The 21,166-nt window shown below is 34.0% G+C and overlaps 1 protein-coding gene across 1 annotated transcript in view; it reads left to right on the top strand.

Annotated features, from left to right (window-relative positions):
• The window catches only part of RICTOR (RPTOR independent companion of MTOR complex 2), an 80,132-nt gene that overhangs the window by 34,617 nt on the left and 24,349 nt on the right, over positions 1-21,166 (top strand). The window contains exons 6-21 of the mRNA XM_003642978.6: positions 1,423-1,486; positions 3,620-3,746; positions 4,533-4,702; positions 4,946-5,013; positions 5,827-5,894; positions 8,259-8,341; positions 9,372-9,459; positions 10,446-10,536; positions 10,659-10,725; positions 10,844-10,924; positions 12,078-12,178; positions 14,806-14,968; positions 15,369-15,470; positions 18,064-18,110; positions 20,270-20,405; positions 20,929-21,128. Of these exons, the coding sequence (XP_003643026.1) occupies positions 1,423-1,486; positions 3,620-3,746; positions 4,533-4,702; positions 4,946-5,013; positions 5,827-5,894; positions 8,259-8,341; positions 9,372-9,459; positions 10,446-10,536; positions 10,659-10,725; positions 10,844-10,924; positions 12,078-12,178; positions 14,806-14,968; positions 15,369-15,470; positions 18,064-18,110; positions 20,270-20,405; positions 20,929-21,128 (1,656 nt within the window). The remainder of the gene's footprint in view (positions 1-1,422; positions 1,487-3,619; positions 3,747-4,532; positions 4,703-4,945; positions 5,014-5,826; positions 5,895-8,258; positions 8,342-9,371; positions 9,460-10,445; positions 10,537-10,658; positions 10,726-10,843; positions 10,925-12,077; positions 12,179-14,805; positions 14,969-15,368; positions 15,471-18,063; positions 18,111-20,269; positions 20,406-20,928; positions 21,129-21,166) is intronic.

The following is a 21,166-nucleotide window of genomic DNA, read 5'->3' as shown; positions in this document are numbered from 1 at the left end:
CGACTTCTGCTGGGGGATGGAGAGCCATTGCAATCTCAGAAGGGTGTCCTTAAAGAGCTGGCAGCTCTGTTCTGTACCTGTGCCCTTAAGGACAGTTTCCCAGGGCATCCCACTCAACAGTTCCTTGAGCAGCCAGAAGTTTGCTCTCCTAAAGGACAGGGTCCTTACTCTAATTTTTGCTAAGCCTGCATTCTTCCAGATCACCAAGTCCACCAGGGCATGGTCACTGCAGCCCATGCTGCCTCCAATCTTAACCTCTCTAATGCCCTCATCTGCATTGGTGAGCACTAGGTCCAGCAAGGCTTCACCTCAGGTTAGTCCATCTATTACCTGGACCAGGAAGTTGTCCTTGACAGACTCCAGGAATCTCCTGGATTGTCTGCAACCTACCATGCCGCTATCCCAGCAGATATCCAGGTGGTTGAATTACCCCATCAGGACAAGAGCCTGTGAGTGCGACATCTCCTGCAGCTGAAGCAAGAAGGCCTCATCAACCAGCTCCCCCTGATTTGGTGGCCTGTAGCAGCCCCCAACCACTAGATGCCCTTTACTGGACCTATTCCTGCTTTTAACCCACAAGCTCTCAACCTGATCATGGCTGTTCCTCAGACACAGCTCTTAGCAATCTATCCACTTCCTAACACAGAGGGCAGCTCCCCTCCCCCACTAGCCTGTCTGACCCTTCTGAAAAGCCTGTAGTAGCCTGTAGATTTATTCCTGTTCTTTGAATTACCATAGTGCTCTAGAGGCCCAGTACAAAGACAGGACAGAAAAAGTAGTTCAAGTCTGAGAATTTGTAATGTAAGTATAACCTATGACACCACAGGGATGCTAAGGAACAAACTAACAATGGGATGATAAGGTCAGCATGATGACTAGATGTATTTACTATCGATTCTGATGCTTCCTTCATTAAAATTTTCAGGTTTGATATAATGATACAAATGTTGATTTCTTGAAAACAGATGCACATTTGTGGATTAATGTGCACACACATGCTCAGTTTTAGCATGCAGTTAAATTTTGATGGGCAAAGGCACATTTCTGATCTGAAAGCATACAGAACATGTTGATTTGAAATAGTACAAATGCTTTTCTTTAGCCTTATTTGAAATGACAGATGCAGATAGCACTAAATTGTTCCTGAAGTTGTTATGCCTTGTCATTTGAAAGTATCCTGGTGATTTACTCATGATGAAGACAATTGAAAATTACATAAACTGAACGTAATCTACTAACTCTGAGTATGCTTGCTTAAGGGTGGGGGGGGGGAGGTGTTAAACAATTATTCATAATAATCTTTCTTCCGTTTATTTAGTTGCATGAATACTTCTGCAGTATGTTAACTGTTAAGGTGAAAACAACAACAAAAAAAAAACACAATGAAACTTTTTTTGTTGTTTTTTGTTTTTGTTATTTTAGGTGCATTGACATACAGCAGAGTAATGAAGTAGAAAGAACACAAGCACTTCGATTAGTCCGAAAGGTAAAATTTTAACTGCGTATAGTCTTACTACATCTGCCAGTCAGTTATGCTGACTCCAGGATTTCTCCATCAGCAGTTTTATACACTCTTATGTTACTAAATGAGGAAGAAGTTATAGCTGTTAATTGAAGAAAAAAAAAAAAAAAGAAAACAAAGGAAAAAAAGCCTGACTTTGATGTTAATCTTTTTGACTAAGAATCTTGAGCAGACTAGACAATTCCTGTGGAATTTCCATTGATGGAGATAAAACTGAACACAATTCTTTATTTTTTATATCAAAAATTCCTGTTTTGAGTATAGTATCGACATGAAACTTTGAAACATTCTTTCACTTATCCTTTTCATAAAGGTGAAGAATGAAATACAAAGTATTGGTCCTGTTTTTGAAATATATAAAAAAAGCATTTTTGATAAACTTGTTATAAAAAGTTTGCAGGTTAAGGTAGTAAAAAAAAAAAAATGATAACTTCAAAACTTAAACTTTGGAGATTTTTTTGTTTATTTGCTTTTTTGAACAGTTGGCAATCTAATGCTGTATTTCAATTGTGCTCTATAAGAATGTTTTGTATTGAGAGTTTTGTTACTTAACAGTGTCTCTAAGGGTGACAGTAAGTTACTTCAGAAAGTGTTTTAGCATTTACTAGATGTTTATATACCCGTTCTATTGCTAATTATTTTATGCTGTTCTAAAAATGAAAGACTATGTGGGTGGGGAAGAGTTTGGATTTTCTTTAGAGTGCTATCTTAAGGCTTCCTGCTTTGTGGGTAATAATGTTATGTATGACAAGAAGTTTCTCAAACGTGTCTTAAAAATAAACTTGTTACAGTGTTAAAATGTCTTTGCCAAAATGGTCGATCTCTTCTCGCTTTAGCATTGCAAATAAAGAAAAACAATCCCCTTTGGCAAACAAATGTCTTAGACATCTCAGGGAGCTGTAAGAGTGAACACAGACAAAACAATTTTGGAAAAGACCAATTTTTTTAATATCTTTTTTTTTGGAAACAAAAGAATGTGAAAGAAAATCTGAACAAACTGGCTTGAAAAATTTTTTAGAAGTTTGGTGGCTGTTGAGCATTTTTTCACATTGCGTATTTTTCATTAGCAGAAAATGTGATATGATTGAGTGGGCTTTAAGGAAATATGTTGTTTCCTTTTTAAAGCAGTCAGACAACAGCAGAAACCTAATTCCCCTTAGTAATACGTCTGCTTAACTTCTACAGTAATGCTCCTGTTCCGTTGTACATAGGATATGTGTATTTGATTATAGCAAACTGAAAAAAGTAGACCATTTTCCAGCCTGTACAGTTAAAGCCTTATTTGGGTTGGGAAAGTCATTTGTTTAGTTTGATTGTTTTTGTCTTTAATGTGTACAACTTTTTCTCCTTAAAAGTGGTTTAAATTCTGCTTGTCTTAAACTAGCAGCTGAAGGTTTTGGCACAGGAGCTCTTAAGTAGCGTGAAGGACTATGGGGGAAAAAATCTCTTCTGTTTTGTCTTACATTTATTGCACATGTTCTTTATCCCTTAATTTAGTGACTATTGACATATGAAAGCAGGTCTGGTTTTCATCTGTTTTTCAATATGAAGCGTTTAAAATCTGTAAGTTTTTTGTGATGTATATGGTAGAGGTACATTAGCTGTTACTTCTAAGATCATATACTATATGTGAAGGCTCAGGGGTATATCTAGCAGTTGCCTTCCAAGTAGTGTAGCAACATCTTTTCTTGACTGTTGTTTTTTGTTGTCTACAGCTCTCTCTTCCTTTGTGTGCAGAAGCAGCTCCCTACAAAACATAATTTGGTCTTGGCAAATTTAACAGTTGAATAGGTATAATGAATGTTGTGGTATGGATTAATCTTGTAGAAGAGTTTCTAATCTTCTCTTTGTCAGTAGGTATCTTTATTATGATGAAATAATAATAAAAAAAAAAAAGCAGGAAGAGAATGGTAAACTAAATTAACAAAAAATTCTTGAGAATACTGTAAGAAGTTACAGGATTTGTAGGATATAACCAAATTCTATGTGGAATTATTTGTACGGTTTTATCTAAGAAACAAAATGCTGGTGAATCTGAATACATTTTGAAAAGTAGTGTAACAAAACCAAATGATATTTTTCTTTTATTTTTAACAGATGATCACTGTGAATGCTTCATTGTTTCCCAGCTCTATTACTAATTCTTTGATAGCAGTTGGAAATGATGGTCTTCAAGAAAGAGACAGAATGGTTCGAGCATGTATTGCCATCATCTGTGAACTAGGTAAGATAACTGAAGCTAACTAAGAAAACTGAAATGGGTGTCATCAGTTTTTGAAGGGATTCTCTTGTGTCTTCATATTAAATAGCTTTTATTCAAATAATAAGGTGAATTTGTTTATTAACTAGTGAATCAGAGATTAAATGTTTTTAACGTCCATTTTGTAGATTTAGTTACTAGCTCGATATTAAAATTAAAAAATAAAGGCTTTAAACTGAAAATCTATTAAGCATCAAAGATGTTGGGTACTGTCCTTTAGGTTCTGTAATTTAATAACTGACATTTTTGTGTTAAATATTTTCTTGAAACAGGTGATAATTTCTAGAGTCAACAGATTGGAAGTTGTGAGAACTCTGTATGTGAGTTCCAGAGTATTTTCAGCTTAATATTAGTGCAAAATAACTTCAGCGTTTTCAAGACATAGTTTGCAGGTTTAAAGAAATAAGTAATTTGGTAGTTTTTTAAATTATAATTATCCAAGATTTGTACTTCTGGACTCATCTTGTTTTGCAGAGAAACCTGAGCTTTACTGTGTGGAAACTTGGTTAGATATATGCTGGAAAATTGCTGCACAATGATGACTGCTTGACCAGAGTTTTAGATGATAAAATTAATTAAAAATCTCAGTTCATTGCTACAGTTTGTCAGTTCCATTATACACCTTCTGTGAATCTCAGCAGTATTCAGGAAGGAAGGGATATATGTATTAAACAGACAAATTTGACATACTGAAAATCTTGAGATGTTTTCTCTCTTATCACTTATTGAAGTGGTCTGTTTTTTGTTTAGCACTTCAGAATCCCGAGGTGGTGGCTCTTCGGGGTGGCTTAAGTACCATCCTGAAAAATGTGATTGATTGTCAGCTAAGCCGAATAAATGAGGCTTTGATAACTACTGTTTTGCACCTCATTAATCATCCAAAGACCCGTCAGTATGTGCGAGCAGATGTAGAATTAGAGGTGGGTTCATTTTTACTTATTTAGTGACAGAAGTTAAACAATATATTGGTAATGAAGATGTTTGATTTTCAATTGAGATTTCACACTTTGTGCTAATGCAAAATGTCAAAACAATTAACCTTTAAATTAAGAGCGTGATTTGTAAAGAAAGAAATATGACAAGTTGGAGTGGGACTGATGAAAGGGTAAAATCCATTAATTGTTTTGTTACATGAAAGTAATGCATGTCTTTCTTTTGTTTAGCGAATTTTAGCTCCTTACACAGATTTTCACTACAGGCATAATCCAGACACAGCAGAAGGACAGCTCAAGTAAGTGTTAGCGCTTAAACTTGTGTACATGGAATTGTAATTAAAGTATTTTTTTTCCTAAATGACAAAACAGATCAGGGAACTAATACGGAACTGTTTGAAGTTGAATGCCATAGCTAGTTAGAGTGCAGGTCTATAGAACATTGTTAGGAATTAAGAATTAAAAGAGAAAACTATTTTTCTCCCATAATATTTTTTTTACCTGGAGTTATCTGTGTATCTTCTGGTGTAGATTTCTTTTTATCTTAAATATCTGCAATGTTACTATGTTTGAGATAAGGCTACAACCTTCATCCTTGAAAATTTTAGAGACCTGGTAGGATAAAGCCCTGATTATTAACAGGTTTGCTCTCATAGCCAACAGCTTCTTTTTGTAGGAATTTGGAATAGGTCACAGAAGTCACTTTCAATCTCACATTTTCAATATTTTGTTTTTATAAAATTATTATATGGCAATAGATTATCAGATTTGGACAATGTCCAAGTCCTGAGGTCCTTGCTGCAGTCTTATTATCAGAGGAGACTTAGAAGTGATTACTCTGATAGACCAAAAATAGGTGTTTAGTTTGTAATCTTCCCACTGCAGAAACTCCACTGAAAGGGAAAGAGACAATGATTAAAAATGGTAGTCTTTGTATATGTGTACACATTGTGTAAAATATATATGCACACACAAAAATGTACGTATGTAAAAATTTTCTTACTCTTGATTTTTGTACCCTGTCCAGAATCTCAGTTAACTACCTGCTGTGTAAATAACACAGTTTATTTTACAGTAATTAACTGTATCTTGTCATATTTGTTTAATGACAGAGAGGACAGAGAAGCACGGTTCCTAGCTAGTAAAATGGGGATTGTGGCAGCATTCCGATCATGGGCAGGTAAGATTTCTTAATTTCTTGTTGACTGACAAGGACTTTTCAGTGTAATGTAATGGCTTATTTAGTCACAGAATCTGAAATTCTTGGTTTTTCTGTCTCTTCCTTCCTGTAATGTTTTGAGATTGTCAAATTGGAGGACTCCTAAATAGTTTCTTTAGACTAACCCTATAGATAAGATGCAGCCTTATTTTCAGCGTAGAATACTGTATCAGCTGTGCCTTAATGGTGTTACTTGGTATTTGATGGGTGGAAGAATGTTGGAAGCAGCATCGTGCCATAAGAATTTGCCTTTGACATTGCAGTGTCAATGTAATAAGAAATCTTTATCTATGCGGAAGTTTTCAACAGAATAGATTCATTAGCATCTGCTTCTACTAAGTGGTGTAGTTGAAGATAAATCCCAATCTGGACATAGTTTTGGTGTTCACGTGTAGAAAACATTTCTGAATCCAGAAAAGATTTTTGTATTTTTTTTTTAAATCCATTCTCTATTTTCTCTATTATCTTACAATACTTAACATGGTAATAACACCTCATTCTTTTACCAAAATCAGAATCTTAAAAATAAACTGAATCAAGTGATATGACCCCTACCAAAACTTCAGATAGGCTTTTCACATGCTGTACATGCTGTGAGTGATTCGGACTGTATAAGAAATTTTTGATTGTATGACTATGTAAATGATTTATGTAATGTTCTGAAAAAAATGATCAGGTAGCTTAACACTGAGATATCCTTTCAAAAAATATCTTGTGTTTTCTTGATGCTGAGGTGTAAGTCTGGAGAGTTTATGACAACTCTGAAGATTCTAAGAAGCAATTTATGTTAGGAATGTTGCTACATTTTCTCTCATTCCTGCTGGTACAACTAATACCATAATTTTGAAAAGTTCAAGTGACAACTGTTTTGAAATATATTATTTGCAGTGGTACTTTTACAGTTGTATGTTCTCTTATTTTGTTGGAGGCTAAGAGGGCTTTAGTGTTTTTAGTACGAAAATGTCCTCACAATGTCATCCTTCCCAAAGGCGCCATAGCAAAAAGGACTGAACATCTGTTTGGTTTGGTTTTTGTCTTGGCTTTTCGGGTGCTTTATTCTTCTAATTTTACCTGTCTGTACTGTCTCTGTTCTTCTGTTCTGCTTTCCTAACTCTCTGAACTGAGTTATTCTTTAGAGTTTATTACTACATACTTTATCCTCCACTGCAGTCCTTGTCTTACAGATGAAATTGGGGCATGCAGCAGTGACTGTGTGCACTGAAATCTATTCCTGTATTGCACTGTTAAATACTCTTGGGGGAAAAAAAAAAAAACAAACATCTCTGAGGTTCACTGTGGAACCTATTAAATGCTCTTAGTGTGTATGTGGGTACATCAGCTAGACATAGGTATTTGTGACGTGGAAGTTTTGAACTTAAGGATATTATTCCACATAAAGTACATCATAAAAGTTAACTAGTTGTTTTTACTAATACAATTTAAGTAGTTATTACATTTCATTTTTTAGTACTTCCTTCTGAATTAAGGTTTATTTACATGTCCCAAGAACTGGCCCCTTTTTTATTCATTTCAAGTTATCTCTTGAATAAACTTCTTTGTTTTTAGAATAGTGTGTTACTGTAAGTTTTTTTTTTCTTCTGTAACGTGAAGAAAAATAGTAAGGAAATGAGCAAGGGTTCTGTCTCGGGAGCCACATCTTGAATGAAAAGATTTAAGTGTGAACTGAGGCTGAAAATCAGAGTGATGGTTAACTTCAGGTGCTATTCAGTAACGTTTGAAAACAGTTCACGAGTTCATCCTTTTAATGTTAAGAAATGAAACTTGTCTGAAAATACTGCATGAAAGGACCAAATATGAGAGAGGCTGCCGGATTTTATGCAAAATAAAATCTTTAGAAAAGGTGAGCCCGTCTTATTTGGGATAAAATGATTAAAAGTGATACAAAAAGAATGTTATTCCTAATGTATTTAATCTTTCTGTTTAGAATTAACCTAACCAGTAATTAGGTTCCTTTTAATCTCAGATAAGACACAACTTTTGTTGCAGAAACTGCTAATGGTTCTGTGTACATCTTCTGGTCTAAGACTGATTCTTTGTTTATGATTTTGTCTGTATGCCATTTCTTTGTGAGTATTGCTTTTGTGGAGATACTTGAAAATACTGTTCACATACGAAGGACAAATGTAACTATATCTCCATTCTGAAATTACTAGATTTTGTTAAACATTGATTAAAAGATGACACAAAAATGCTAGTAATTAGTAACTTTTGTCATCTGTACTCGTGCTCAAACTAGAAATTATTTAACAATGTCTATTATCTCTTTTGTTTGGTGAGGTAAAATTGTGTATTAATGTTTTCTAGGTATTATTAGTCTGTGCAAACCTGGGAATTCTGGGATTCAATCTCTCATTGGGGTACTTTGTATACCAAATATGGAAATACGGGTAAGTGTTAAATATTTCCTATTGGAATAGGAATGTATTTTATGTTTTAGTTAATATGCTTACAATTTTTTTAATAATTTAGTGATCTAACACTGAATCGAATTATGAGACCACTGGTCTTGAGTTTACTTGACCCTTAAATTTCCTGTGTGATTTTTCCATGTGGTCAAGCTGTCTGCTCTTTCTGTGTCAGTGAAGTGTGAATCAAAGCTCACTCTGTCTGACAGGAGGGAATGGAGAACGGAAAAGGGAAAAAAGTGTTAGACTTGAGGAGGCAATAAAATATTTGTATATGCTGGAATATTTTTGGCATTGAAACTGATTTACTTTTATAATCTATGATCTTATTTTCTTTAGATTTATTTGCTTTTGGTCTTAGTTTCTTTTCTTTTTTTATGTAGAAATTACTCTGAATTAAAACAAGTTTTAGAAATATACTATACTGTGAAATTGGTGATGTCAAGAAAAATATGCTCTCAACCGCTCTTCTTGGTTTTAAGTTTAGTTCTCATTCATACTTTGTATAGTACTGCTGATACTTAATTACTACAGACAGAGCAGGCATAAAGAGAAGGTCCATCATTTGCATGAATTCTCCTTATATCAGTAGTATGCAAGTAAATCAATTTTTGCTTTGACAGTAAGTCAAAGCAAATCTATAGTAGCTTTAATAATGAGATTAAAACATAGAATTTGACACTAATAGAAGCATTTCTTCCAGGTTACTGCTTAAACCAAGAAATTGCTGGTCACAGCAGTAACAATTCTAAAAAATATATATATAATCTGAGGAGCTTATGTTTCTCTAGATTGCAGTGATAATAAGATACCATTTTAAAGTGAGCAAACCGCTTCCCTTTTTCTCCAGAATCCTTTAGAAAACATGCCTGTAATTCAAAAAACAACTCCAACTCAGGTGCCGGTTTTAGCACACTGTAAAAGTCAACTTCAGTGCTAATTTAATTGTGAACAAAAAGGCCATATTTTCTAAATATATCAAATTGCCATTTTTTTTGGGTGTTTTTTGCAGCGAGGTCTGCTTGAGGTTCTCTATGACATTTTTCGCCTTCCTCTCCCTGTTGTTGCAGAAGAATTTATTGAGGCACTTCTTAGTGTAGGTAAGTATTTTGAACCACTTCACACAAGAATTCTGTCAAATTCTTCTACAAACTTGATGAACCCATTATCTTTCCCCTGGATTGCAAATTATATCAGCATTAACTTCTTCATCAGTGAATTTGTGAGGTATTCCGAAGTCCTGTTTAAAATCTTTTAAACAATTTAGCAGTGTTCAAGCTACAAGTCCACTTTTTCTGACATTCTTAATGTGTCAATCTAAGTTTGATAGAAGATCAGTAATTGAGCATAATTGAGCATTTTCACAAAAGACTGTATGATACAAGTTACTAGTCTTTGAAACATTGGTAGTGTAGAAGTTTTGGTGGATGACACAGAAAAGTTACTGAAAAGTATCTCTGTATATTCAATATATGCTAATTATCCTCAGTGCACTTTGGGAAACTTACTTGTCCTAGGGTAATTGTATGTTTCCATGTCTATGTTGAGAAAAGTTACTCACTTAAGTTTAGAATTATTTTTTTGCAAGCTTTAAAAGTGTCGTCTACTTTTCTCCCACAGAAGTGTGAGCCTGAAGAGTATAAGTCTGAGCCTTTCACATTCCGTTGTCCTTGAAACTCCAGTTACAAATGTCTGTCAAGGGCTTGATTACAGAAGCTTAATCCTTGTTCTGAACTTCACTGTTAATAAACCATTCTTTGTTGCAAACTGGCTTGATATGCATGCACATTTAATGTGTAATGCACATGTAATGCGTCTTAAAATGTTACGGTGTTTCAGTTGGACAAATTTTATGTGTTTGTGAATACAAAGTCATTATTTTGATATTTAAATGAAATAGTTGTCCTAGCTTTGAAGCTGGCCTTTGTGTAGTAGTGTGGATTGGATGACTTATTGAAGATCCTTTTTGCCCAAAAGTTTTCTATAATTTCAAACCTGAGGGAACACCTGCTCATAAAAACTACTATTAAAATAACACGGAAATACAGAGCTATAATTAACATTGGTTTTGTTTGTTTTCTTGTAGATCCAAGCAGATTTCAGGACTGCTGGAGACTCTCTGATGGCTTTGTAGCTGCTGAAGCTAAAACTATATTACCCCATAGAGCCAGGTCAAGGTGCGTATTTAATAAACTCAGAATAAGCTATTAACTTGTTGTGTACAAAAGAATTGCTTTTCTCTTGCAGAAGTAATTAAAAAAGTTTTTCCTAAGCTGTTTCCATATGTTTTTCTCCTCAGGCCTGATCTCATGGATAATTACTTGGCTTTAGTGCTTTCAGCTTTTATTACCAATGGACTTCTAGAGGTAATTGGTGATATTAGATAGGAATAGATGCTTACTACTTTTCTCTTAAAAACATTGAAATAAGATATGATTTTATACACTCTACATTAAATATTGTAATTTCTTAACTTTTTTCCAGGGTCTTGTAGAGGTGATCACAAGTAGTGATGACCATGTATCTGTTAGAGCAACTATCCTTTTGGGAGAACTTCTGCATATGGTAAGTAAAATTTCTTTCTGAGAGTATCATTAGTAAGTCATGGAAAACAGTTATTTTTTTGGTAAAGATTGGAATTTGTTCAGACCTTGGAACATCCACTTTCCATCAAAATTATAGGGTATTTTTATGTTATACCATGTAATACTTCATATATTAAAAGCGGCATGAATTGATAGGCTGTTCGTCTCCAGCTCTCAATACTTCTCCACCTTGCCTCAGTAAAACATTGTCTTTTTAAGCTAGGGTCTTGCAAATCCATTTTTCTGTTACTGTGTTTGGGAATAAAACTGCTACTTGTTTGAGCTTTTGCGTAATGGTAGTAGTGACAGTATACTTAGCTTTCTGCTTCACAGAGTGGGCAGATGAAACTTCTGCACATTCAGCTGGAGCACTTCTTAGTATTCATTTATGCAACTCCCAACTTGTATTGGTCTTCCCAGGCTGCTGCTGATAGCCTCTGAATAGCACAGAGGAGCTGAAGACACCTTGTTTCATGCCTCTTGCCTCCCTGTGTTTGAAGAAGAGAATTTAATGTTTTTTCTTGCCTAGACATGATGTTTTTAAATACACATGCAAGTGCTACTTTGCAGCCTGCCGAGGAACTGTTAGTCATACGTGAAGTGGTATGAGTTACCTTTCTGGCCAAACAAGTGGTTTTGTTTTTTTCCACATCCTTTATTGACAGCAAGGAGAGCATATGCAGCAGAGCACTTTCTGTTAAGGTTTCATGTGTATTTTTTGCTATTTTTTTGTGTGTGAAATATCTTTTGTTGTTAAAAGTATTGAATGGACGTGCTGAAATTGTATTTCTCATCTTATATATATTACCCTCGTACATGACATAAAAAGATGACTGATACTTTGCATGTTTTTGCATGTTACCTCTTCAACTACCACGAATGCAAAAAATGAAAAATTAAACACTTCAAGATGGAGTCCTACAATTGTTTTTAGTTTTAATTGTTATTCAGATTGATTAATTAGATAAAATATTCAAATTTGTGTCCAATTATTGTTGGTAATATGTGAAAAATTTTCGTGCATTTGTGAAGCTCTCACGAGAAATAGATTTTGTTCAAATGCTGATCCTTACGAGAAAGATAGAGATGTTGCAATAAGTTATAATAACTGGACTTCTTTTTTTTTTGTTTAGGCAAACACAATTCTTCCTCATTCTCACAGTCATCACCTGCACTGCTTACCAACGCTAATGAATATGGCAGCATCTTTTGACATCATGAAAGAGAAAAGATTGTAAGAATTCCAAGTGTCTCTAAAACCAAAAATAAATATGTCCTTTCTTGTAACTGAATGGAAACCCACATTATATTTCTTTGTTGCTTGAAATCATGGATAGGTTTGTTTACCAGCAAACATATTCATATAGAAATGATCACTGCTACTAAGGAAATAATTTCTAGTAGATGATTCTGGAAGTGATGTATTACAGAAAGAACTTAGAAATTCTAAAATCCAGGAAGAAATTTTGTTAGTCATTTTCAGAACATATCTGCATATGTTGTGAGATTTTTTACATATAATTTTTCTAAATGAGCTGTAAGCTGTTTTTTGACAAACATCTGAGACATGTTTCATGTATTTAACCTGTCCATACTTTCATATTTCTTTTTGGCATTTTGAGATGATTAAATTTTGCAACCTAAGAATGCTTGTGCCAATTTTTCTACTGATTTATCTGTAGCTAAGTAAACAGTAATCGATCTAATTATTAAATCATTATTGAAGTGAGCAGAAATAAAAATATGAAATCAGTATAGAGCAGTTTCTTAAAATCTTATTCCTCAGAAGAAAGCGGTCATTTTGTTCAAACTTCCTGCAACTTTTTTGAAGTTTGCACTGTTAATTTTAACAGTGGAGCTGAAAATTTCTTGTTCTTTTAAGTTCCATTTAACTGTAAGAATGCATGAACAGAAATTCTGAATAATCATTGTAACAGACTGCATTAGCAAGTCTGTTAAGTGTCATTAGGAACTGTTTGTAACTCATGCTATTCAAATGAGCTGTATATAGGCATCTGACTTGAATGTTTATAGAAGTATTTTTTATTGCTCATTGAGCAAGAAAAGCTTGAACTCAAGAATTTTAAAAATTAGTGGGTTTTTAGTTATTTTTTTTAGTCTATTTTTAAAGAATTTATACATCTACTAATTTTGCAACTTAATCTGAGATATTCCTCATGGTAAAATACCACCTCCTGAGTGCTTCACATAATTTAAGCTATCTGAGGGAAGCCGGGAAAATTTGATGGATCCAGTGTCTTTAAAGTGAGTGCCTGCAACTCAGGTTTCTTACCTGCGTTTGTTTTTAGAAGACCTTTTAAAGTGAGTATGAGTGGGAATGTTTCTTTACATAATAAGTTATAGGAAATCCCTCTGTTAATCTGATCATTGTTTCTGCCATTCCAGGCTTGTTTGATCAATATTTTGATAAATTATGTTCACATTTTCTTTTGCTGTGGGGCTAGTGATTACTTACAGAATCTTTGCAAACTGCTAATGTAAAACTCTAAATGGTACTTGCAGATTGCTTTCCAGAAAGTTTCAGATTTTCTCTTTGTATTTTTGTATTTATGCCACCAAAAGATTTTGGTATGTGAAAATATTTATCAAGAAAGACATACTGTTTTGGAGGCGAACATGTCTATCTATCGGGCTTAAGCCACAACACAAGCCTTTGTTTTGTTATGGATACTATCAGTAGTTTTTGTTTTTTTTTTTTTATATAGTCTTCTAATAGTGACCTAACTTGAATAACAGTGAATATTAATATATGAAAAGTGTGAACTATAATTAAGATTATTATTTAAAAAAATCATGTAATTTGAGGTGGTTTAAAACACTAGTAGTAAAATGGCTGTTGCATATCTTTGTCTAAAACTCTGTTTGCAGGGTATTTTGCAGAGTATTTCACTTAAAACTCTGGGAGGAAAGGAAGAATGAAGAGCAGAAGGGTGTTATGTTTGTGAATTTCAGGTTTTTTACTTCTTGGCATTTTTGGATCTGATAGAATAGCAAAAAATCCTGTTTTTATTTTAAAAGAAGATTTTATAGATATAGTGTTGTTATATTAGGCAATCTAAGTTTTGTGGACAGTGTAATTTTTAAGAACGTAAAAAAAATGCAAACCTCTACACAGGTCTAGATTTGTGTAATCTAAGTGAAAGAATCTGCACGTTTGTTTATTTGAAGATGTAAGAAATTAAGAATATTTCCTGTGCTATGTAGCTTCGTAGGAAAGTGATAGGTTTACCTCCTCATGTTTGCACTTTCTTCATGTGCTCAGCAGTATTTACTGCTGGTGGTATTTACTGATATGTCCGTCTTTTGCTAGAAAATTTCTTACATGCTGCTGTTGAACTATTTAGATATAGAGAAGAAAGCATACTATTGACAATGACACTGCTGATGCCCAGGAGTTTAGGGGTCATAAGGGAGGAAGAGAGTGCTACTTCAGACAAGTTAAATCTGATCTCTTCAACTGCAGAATGTTGATCTACTGTGACGTTTTATATACTTTTTTAGCCTTAATCTTCACAATGTGTTCTAGATGATCTCTATAGATCCCTTGTAATTGAACTATTCTATTTTTCTGTGAATTGTGAAGGACACCGCTGGTTGTACAGCGGAAGAAAAGGTGTCAAGGCTCATTCTTTAGTAGAAATTCTCAATATTTTCTGTGTAGTTTCACTACAAGACTAAAGCATGTGAATGTATGGGAACTTGCATCGAGACAAGTGTCTTTGGCTTCAGAATTGTTGGTGAAACCTTCCTTGAGCTATGCTTATTGAACTTAGTATATAGCACTAATTCTTTAGTTGGCTCTTACTTGTCAAACACTAATTATAATATTTTTTTTACTAGACGAGCAAGTGCTGCACTAAACTGCTTAAAACGATTTCACGAGATGAAGAAAAGAGGACCTAAACCTTACAGCCTTCATTTAGATCATATTATTCAGAAGGCAATCTCAACCCATCAAAAGAGGGATCAATACCGTGTGCAGAAAGATATTGTTATTTTAAAGGTATTACCATTATTAATCTTTCAGAATTTAATTTGAAATTACATTTTGGACACTTAAATCCCATCCCAGCCTACCACCTCGCTTTCTCTTTTAATTCAGAGAAGTTAATACGATTTTTGTAGATTGTTTTTCATTTAATATTTTCTTTAGCTACTTGTGGATACTATGATGTGTTCTCTAGAACTTGAGTGAGTGTATAGTAATTTTAATGCAATTTAGTCCCCGTGATGATTTCCTGCTCTTAGATTACTACTTCCACAGTAGTATACCCCTGCAGTCTACTCTTAGATGCCAATTACTGTGGAGGAGAGCCCTTCTGATGAGGGTCATGTGAAAAGTAAGTGTATCATGTAACAACTACAGCAGTGATATGAGGAAACTTTTCATGTCTATGTTGCAGGATACAGAAGAAGCACTGGTCATGAATCTGCGAGACAGCCAGGTTCTCAACCATAAAGAGAATCTTGAGTGGAACTGGAATCTGATAGGGACCATACTGAAGGTGAGCATAAAAAGGATGTAATACAATTTTTAGAAGCATCTGTTAGGAAAAAAAAAAACTGCTTCTGTTTCATATAAGAGTTTTATTGTATATTACTGACTCCATACTATATGCCATAGTTAAGTGTTTAGATATTATATTAAGGGACATCGTTTAGTAGTGAACGGTCAGACTAGATGTTCTTGGAGGTCTTTTGCAACCCTGGTGATTTTGTGATAGTCTTTGCAATTTCGGAAAGTTACAATGAGATGGATTTAATCTATACCAATGTACTGTATGCAGTATACAGTATACTTACGTACAATACGAATAAGTAATATATAAAATATTCAGTATACAATATACTACACAAAGTGTACTTTGTATACAACCTGTAAGCTGCATGAGGGGAAAAGCACACTACAATTAAATCCACAGGTGTCTTTGTAAAAGCACATTAAATTTTATTTGGCTTTATTTGAAGAGAAATAGATTTGAGATATAATGATCTTAAAGTTACTAATAATTTACACTTCTGTCTAAACTATATAGAAACATTATCTTGTTAAGTTTCATAGCAGGGTTTTATGTTTGTTTACTGTCACATGGCATGAGCTGAAGGTTAATATTATACCTGGGTTAGAAGTTAAGCTTCAGTTGCTTAGGCCAAATTATGTATGAAAACTAATAATGTGTAGACTTAACTAATACAGATAGTTTTTTTTATAGAATTAACTTCTCTTTATACAATGTTTATTAACAGGAGATCTCTGACAGGGAGGGCATTTGTCTTTCAGAGGACTACCTCTTTTTTACTCACTAAAATTCCTTTGATTAAGAAAACGTTGAGTACTTAGTGTCATCTTAAAGACAAAGGAGCTCCTGTCATTCTGTGTGGTAAAACCATCCTTTTGTTACCCTCAGGAAATATTTTCCAGTAGTCTTAGTTATAACTAGCTTATTATAAAGATGGTTGAAGTACAAAGAAGACTGACATAATGAAGTTTATACTCAAAGCAAAAATGAACATGCAGGAAAACCTACCACAAAATAGCCAAAATATCTGTATTTTTTCATAGACTGATTGAGAAAGCAAGAATCTATCTGTTGTAAAGACCTAAAAGTGTGTGCGTGTGTATATCTAAAATATATATCAGAGTAGCTTTGCTTCACTAAATCTTGCTTGTTTACAGATTTATTGTAATTTAACTAACTTCAGATATTTTACTAAGTAATAAAGGTATTATCATGAAGCTATTCTTCAAAATATCACATTTAGCTAGGCTGCATAGTATTTAGATAATGGAAGTTTTATGGGGGTGACAAGTAAGAGCTCCTTTATTCTTGAGCTGTTAAAGCAGAAAAGCTTCTAAGTTAAGCTGTCAGTTTCCCTGCTATCTCAGATATCCTCTACAGTGTATTTTATAGTTTCCAGTCAAACAAATTTAAATACCTCAAAATTAGGGACTTCTTTCTTTCACATTGAGTAGTCACTGTGCTTTCTGGTTAAATTCTAACCACTTCAATTCCTACTAATGTTATCTTAATTTACACTGATGTTGTACAGTTTGACAGAGCAGTCCATTTTTAGACTCTGAATGAACTGCATCCAGATTTCACTGTTCATTATCGCGTGTGGCTAGACACCTTCCTACTCAGACACAACGTTATGACTGTGGAGCATCATCTTTCCTACCACCTACTTCAGTCTCATGTGATCGCTTTTCTGCCTTTTTACTCACTCAATTTGCTGTTTAAATTGCTAAAGGAAGTACAGAAGTGCTAGTGGTCAGGATGGAAGAATTAAGATTTTGCCATTGACAGGTCTGCACCCTTAGTCTGGCACCGTGAGTTCAGTGTTGCTAGTGTTGTCAGTTTTACTGATGATTAACTATTGCGTTGTTCTGTCTTAATACTAGTGTACCCATTGGAAATGTATAATTCTGTTGCTTAGATAAAAAAGAAAGGAGGGAAAAATGGAGAAAGGTCCTGCAAAATGTACTGTGGCTTTTTACAGTCCTTTTTAGAACATCTTGCATGTATCAGCAGAGGAATTTGACTCTGGGTAGCCTGGTCTAGTGGTTGGCGACCCTGTACATAGCAGGGGGATTGAAACTAGATGATCAATATGGTCCTTTCAACTCAGGTCATTCTATGATTCTGTGAATTTAAATACCTTAGTAAAATATAAGTTTTACTAAGTGATATTTAAGTGAATTACAATTTTTAAAACAAATCAGAATAGTGAAAATTAACAAAAATGCAATTACTGTAATGCATATTGAAATGTATTGTTTACTTTCAGAGCAGATACTGAGTAAAGCAGTTTTATTTATCTTTCATTAGCATGTCATATTTTATTGTTTTCATTAGAATTTTGGACTTCTGCACATAGCATTCCCATTCCTACCCCAGAAAAAATAGAACAGTTACTGGAGCAAGAAGTGTGGGCTTTTCAGTAAAATAAGGTGCTTTTTTATACAGGTAACATTAGATGCAGTGAATCTTACACATCAAAATATTAGCTGAATACAAGAGAAATGAGTAAATATAAGTGATTAATCAACAGCTGATGTACAAGTTTCATGTAATGCTGTATTTGCTATTTTTCTAGTGGCCAAATGTAAATCTAAGGAACTATAAAGATGAACAATTGCACAGGTATGTAAAAATTACATAGACTTGCTTTGAAGAAAGAAATTGGAAAGAACTGTTCTTTGTAATTTCAATAAGCTATTCCTTGGAGATGTCAGATTTCTAAAACTTAATCTGGACATAAGCAGCAAAACAGTAAATAGGTAGGTTTCAATATTTGCATTAAACAAGCAGACCTCTTAAGATTTAGTGGTTTCTTTTCTGTGCATACTTCATATACATATTCACTGAACAAGGATCATTCAAGTTTTACAAAACCCTATTTAATTTTAAACTATTACCTCTCTGTTATTTAATGTAGTGGTGTTTGATGGCAGTGCTTGACAACTTTTGACAAAATAGATCTGTGGTTGTGTAGTTGCGCCATTGCACCTGTCATCGAAATCTAGGAGAAAGATGTTTCTTGTTGCTATTAATGGTGAAGGAAGCATGTGCAACTTGAAACAATCAAACAAACAAAAAAAAGCAGACCAAAAACATAATATAGCTCTGCTTCCTTTCGCATTTACTGAGATTAAGATATTTACATTATTAGCATGCTTTTGTGGCAGTTGTTCCTAACTAGTTATTGGATGTTACTTGTAATGTGTTCCAGAAACTCATTTGATTTAAATAAACTATTTGGTGGAGTAGTTCTACTTTGGTATGTATGGGAAGCTAGTTCTTCAGTGGTCTGAGGGAAAACCTAAAACTGTAAAGTCCTGAAAAGCTCACGCTGCTCCACTTCAAATTTTTTACTGGAAAGTAATGAAGATGTTTTTATATAGTGTTTCCAGCATAAGAGATACTCTCATTGTAATCATAGATTTGATTTGATCTTTTTCATTTGTGACCTTTTTCTGCGATTTTGTTTTTTTCTGTACTTAAACATAAATTGCTTTTCTGTACTGTGTGATAAAGGATTACTTGCCAAGTCTGTTGGCTTTCTAATACTGCTTCTCTAAAGGAGTGTCTGCAGTCACTGTCTGTGATACCCACCTCTGTATCTGCCTGCCTGAGACAGTGCTACTGTGTCCTCATTTTGCAGCGCAGTTGGGCATTGTTCAGTGAGAAAATTGGAATATGTGGAGTTAAGATGGTATAAAATTCTGAAGGATTGTGGGTTACATGTTTTAATGGGTGTAAAATGCTGTTGCTTGTTTAATTAAAAATAACTAAGCTGCTAAATTGCTCTAGTTTGACTGCTGAGGATTTTTCCTGTAATTTTGTATTTTTGAAGACGTTTGATATATTTATTTTACTTCTAGCCAGAAAATATGACAGAAACACTATTAAAGGAAAACTGCAGTTTTTTATATAGATTGCCTAATTTCAGATGCACAGTTCATGCAGTATGTACATGTGTGTTTATATATTTGCACTCATGCATAATAGGCTCATTTATAAATGTAGGCACTAATACATGCATTGCTAATATGAAATTACCCTTCATTTGAAAAAAAAAAGTCTCAGATTTCATATGTAATTGGTCCTCTGTTTGGAACTGGGTTAGTTGTCTACTCTCACTTTAACTAAAGGCAGTGCCACGTAAACTTCCTTAAAGTTTGACTTACCTACCTTGAGACAGAATATTGTTCTTTTTAAGCACAGATACGCATTTATTTTTGCACTAATAAATGGTAGGGGGAAGGTCTGCTGAAGTTTTATCTCTGCAATGCAAAGATGAGGTTTTTTTGCACAGTGAGTCTCTACTTGCTAGCAAAATTGCTAGTGCTGTTATGCTTCATATGCTTCAGCAATGCTTAAGTGAGGTGAGTGAAAATACTGTTAATGAATAAATAAATTATTTTAGCTGATGAAAAGTCACGTCACACAAACATTAGGACAGGTACTTTTTTTTTAGCTCTTGGCACCAGATAAATTATAGCAGACTAAATTATGCAAACAAGAAGTAAGCTGCAGTCTTTAAGAGCATAGAGATTTTGAATTTCTTTGCATATTTTTAGGTCATGACAGAAGATCCTTTATAATGCACAGTACAATGACATCTTTGAGATTGTTTGGATAGACCCAGTGCTGTACCTGCTACTCTCTTGTAATGGTTCTGAAAATGTATTGCCAATAAGCAATAAGTGATAAGATATCTTTAATAGTAGCATCATTTTGTACTGTTAGGAATTCCTTCTCTTACTGAAAAATAACACGTTATTTTTTACTTTCCATAGGTTTGTAAGGAGACTGTTGTATTTCTATAAGCCTAGCAGTAAGCTGTATGCCAATCTGGATCTGGACTATGCCAAGGCTAAGCAGCTCACTGTAGTGGGTTGTCAGTTTACTGAATTTCTTCTTGAATCAGAAGAGGTAAGACATTTTCATTTACGAGGGAGAATGCAAAAAAGGAAAAACCCTAAATTTGAGTAAAAACTTAGGCGAACTTTTTTGCATTAAACCAAAAATGAACAATATACTTAAGAAATATAACTTAAAATCCTGAATTGTCCAGATGAGAATTCAGGGAGATAACTAAGTTGTTTGATTAAATGCATTTTTTTTTATTACATTCTGGGGGGATTTTTTGTTTAGTTATGTTGTTTATGTTTTTGCTGTTTGTATCTGTCTTTACGTCCTTTCCTCTGTGTTGAAGGCTTATGCCTTGAGTCAGAAGACCAGGGAAAATGTCACTGAACAGTCCTTTTCCTGAAATGAACAGAATTGATCCTAAAGCATTTGGAACTTTCTTTTTAATCTGAATTGTTTGCCCATCAACATTTCTATTTTGTGTCTGTATTGTGCTTGTACATTTAAGAAGCTTAAAATGGCAGATTTCAGTAAAGAGAGTACAAGTTCTGTTTCTAGTAATTGCTTTTACTCTTTGTTTTCTTAGGATGGACAAGGTTATCTGGAGGAGCTGGTTAAAGATATTGTTAGTTGGCTCAACTCTTCATCAGGAATGAAACCTGAACGTAGTCTTCAAAATAATGGGTTACTAAATACCCTTAGTCAGCACTATTTTCTGTTTTTTGGTACTCTTTCTTGTCACCCTCATGGGGTCAAAATGCTTGAAAAATGTAACGTGTTTCAGTGGTAAGTGTTTTTGTTCTGTTTGAATTGTGCTTACAGGT

This window comes from Gallus gallus, chromosome Z, assembly GCF_016699485.2.
Source record: "Gallus gallus isolate bGalGal1 chromosome Z, bGalGal1.mat.broiler.GRCg7b, whole genome shotgun sequence".
Lineage (NCBI taxonomy): Eukaryota > Metazoa > Chordata > Aves > Galliformes > Phasianidae > Gallus > Gallus gallus.
Note: the sequence above shows the minus strand (reverse complement) of the source record. Positions and strands in the feature narration are given on the sequence as shown.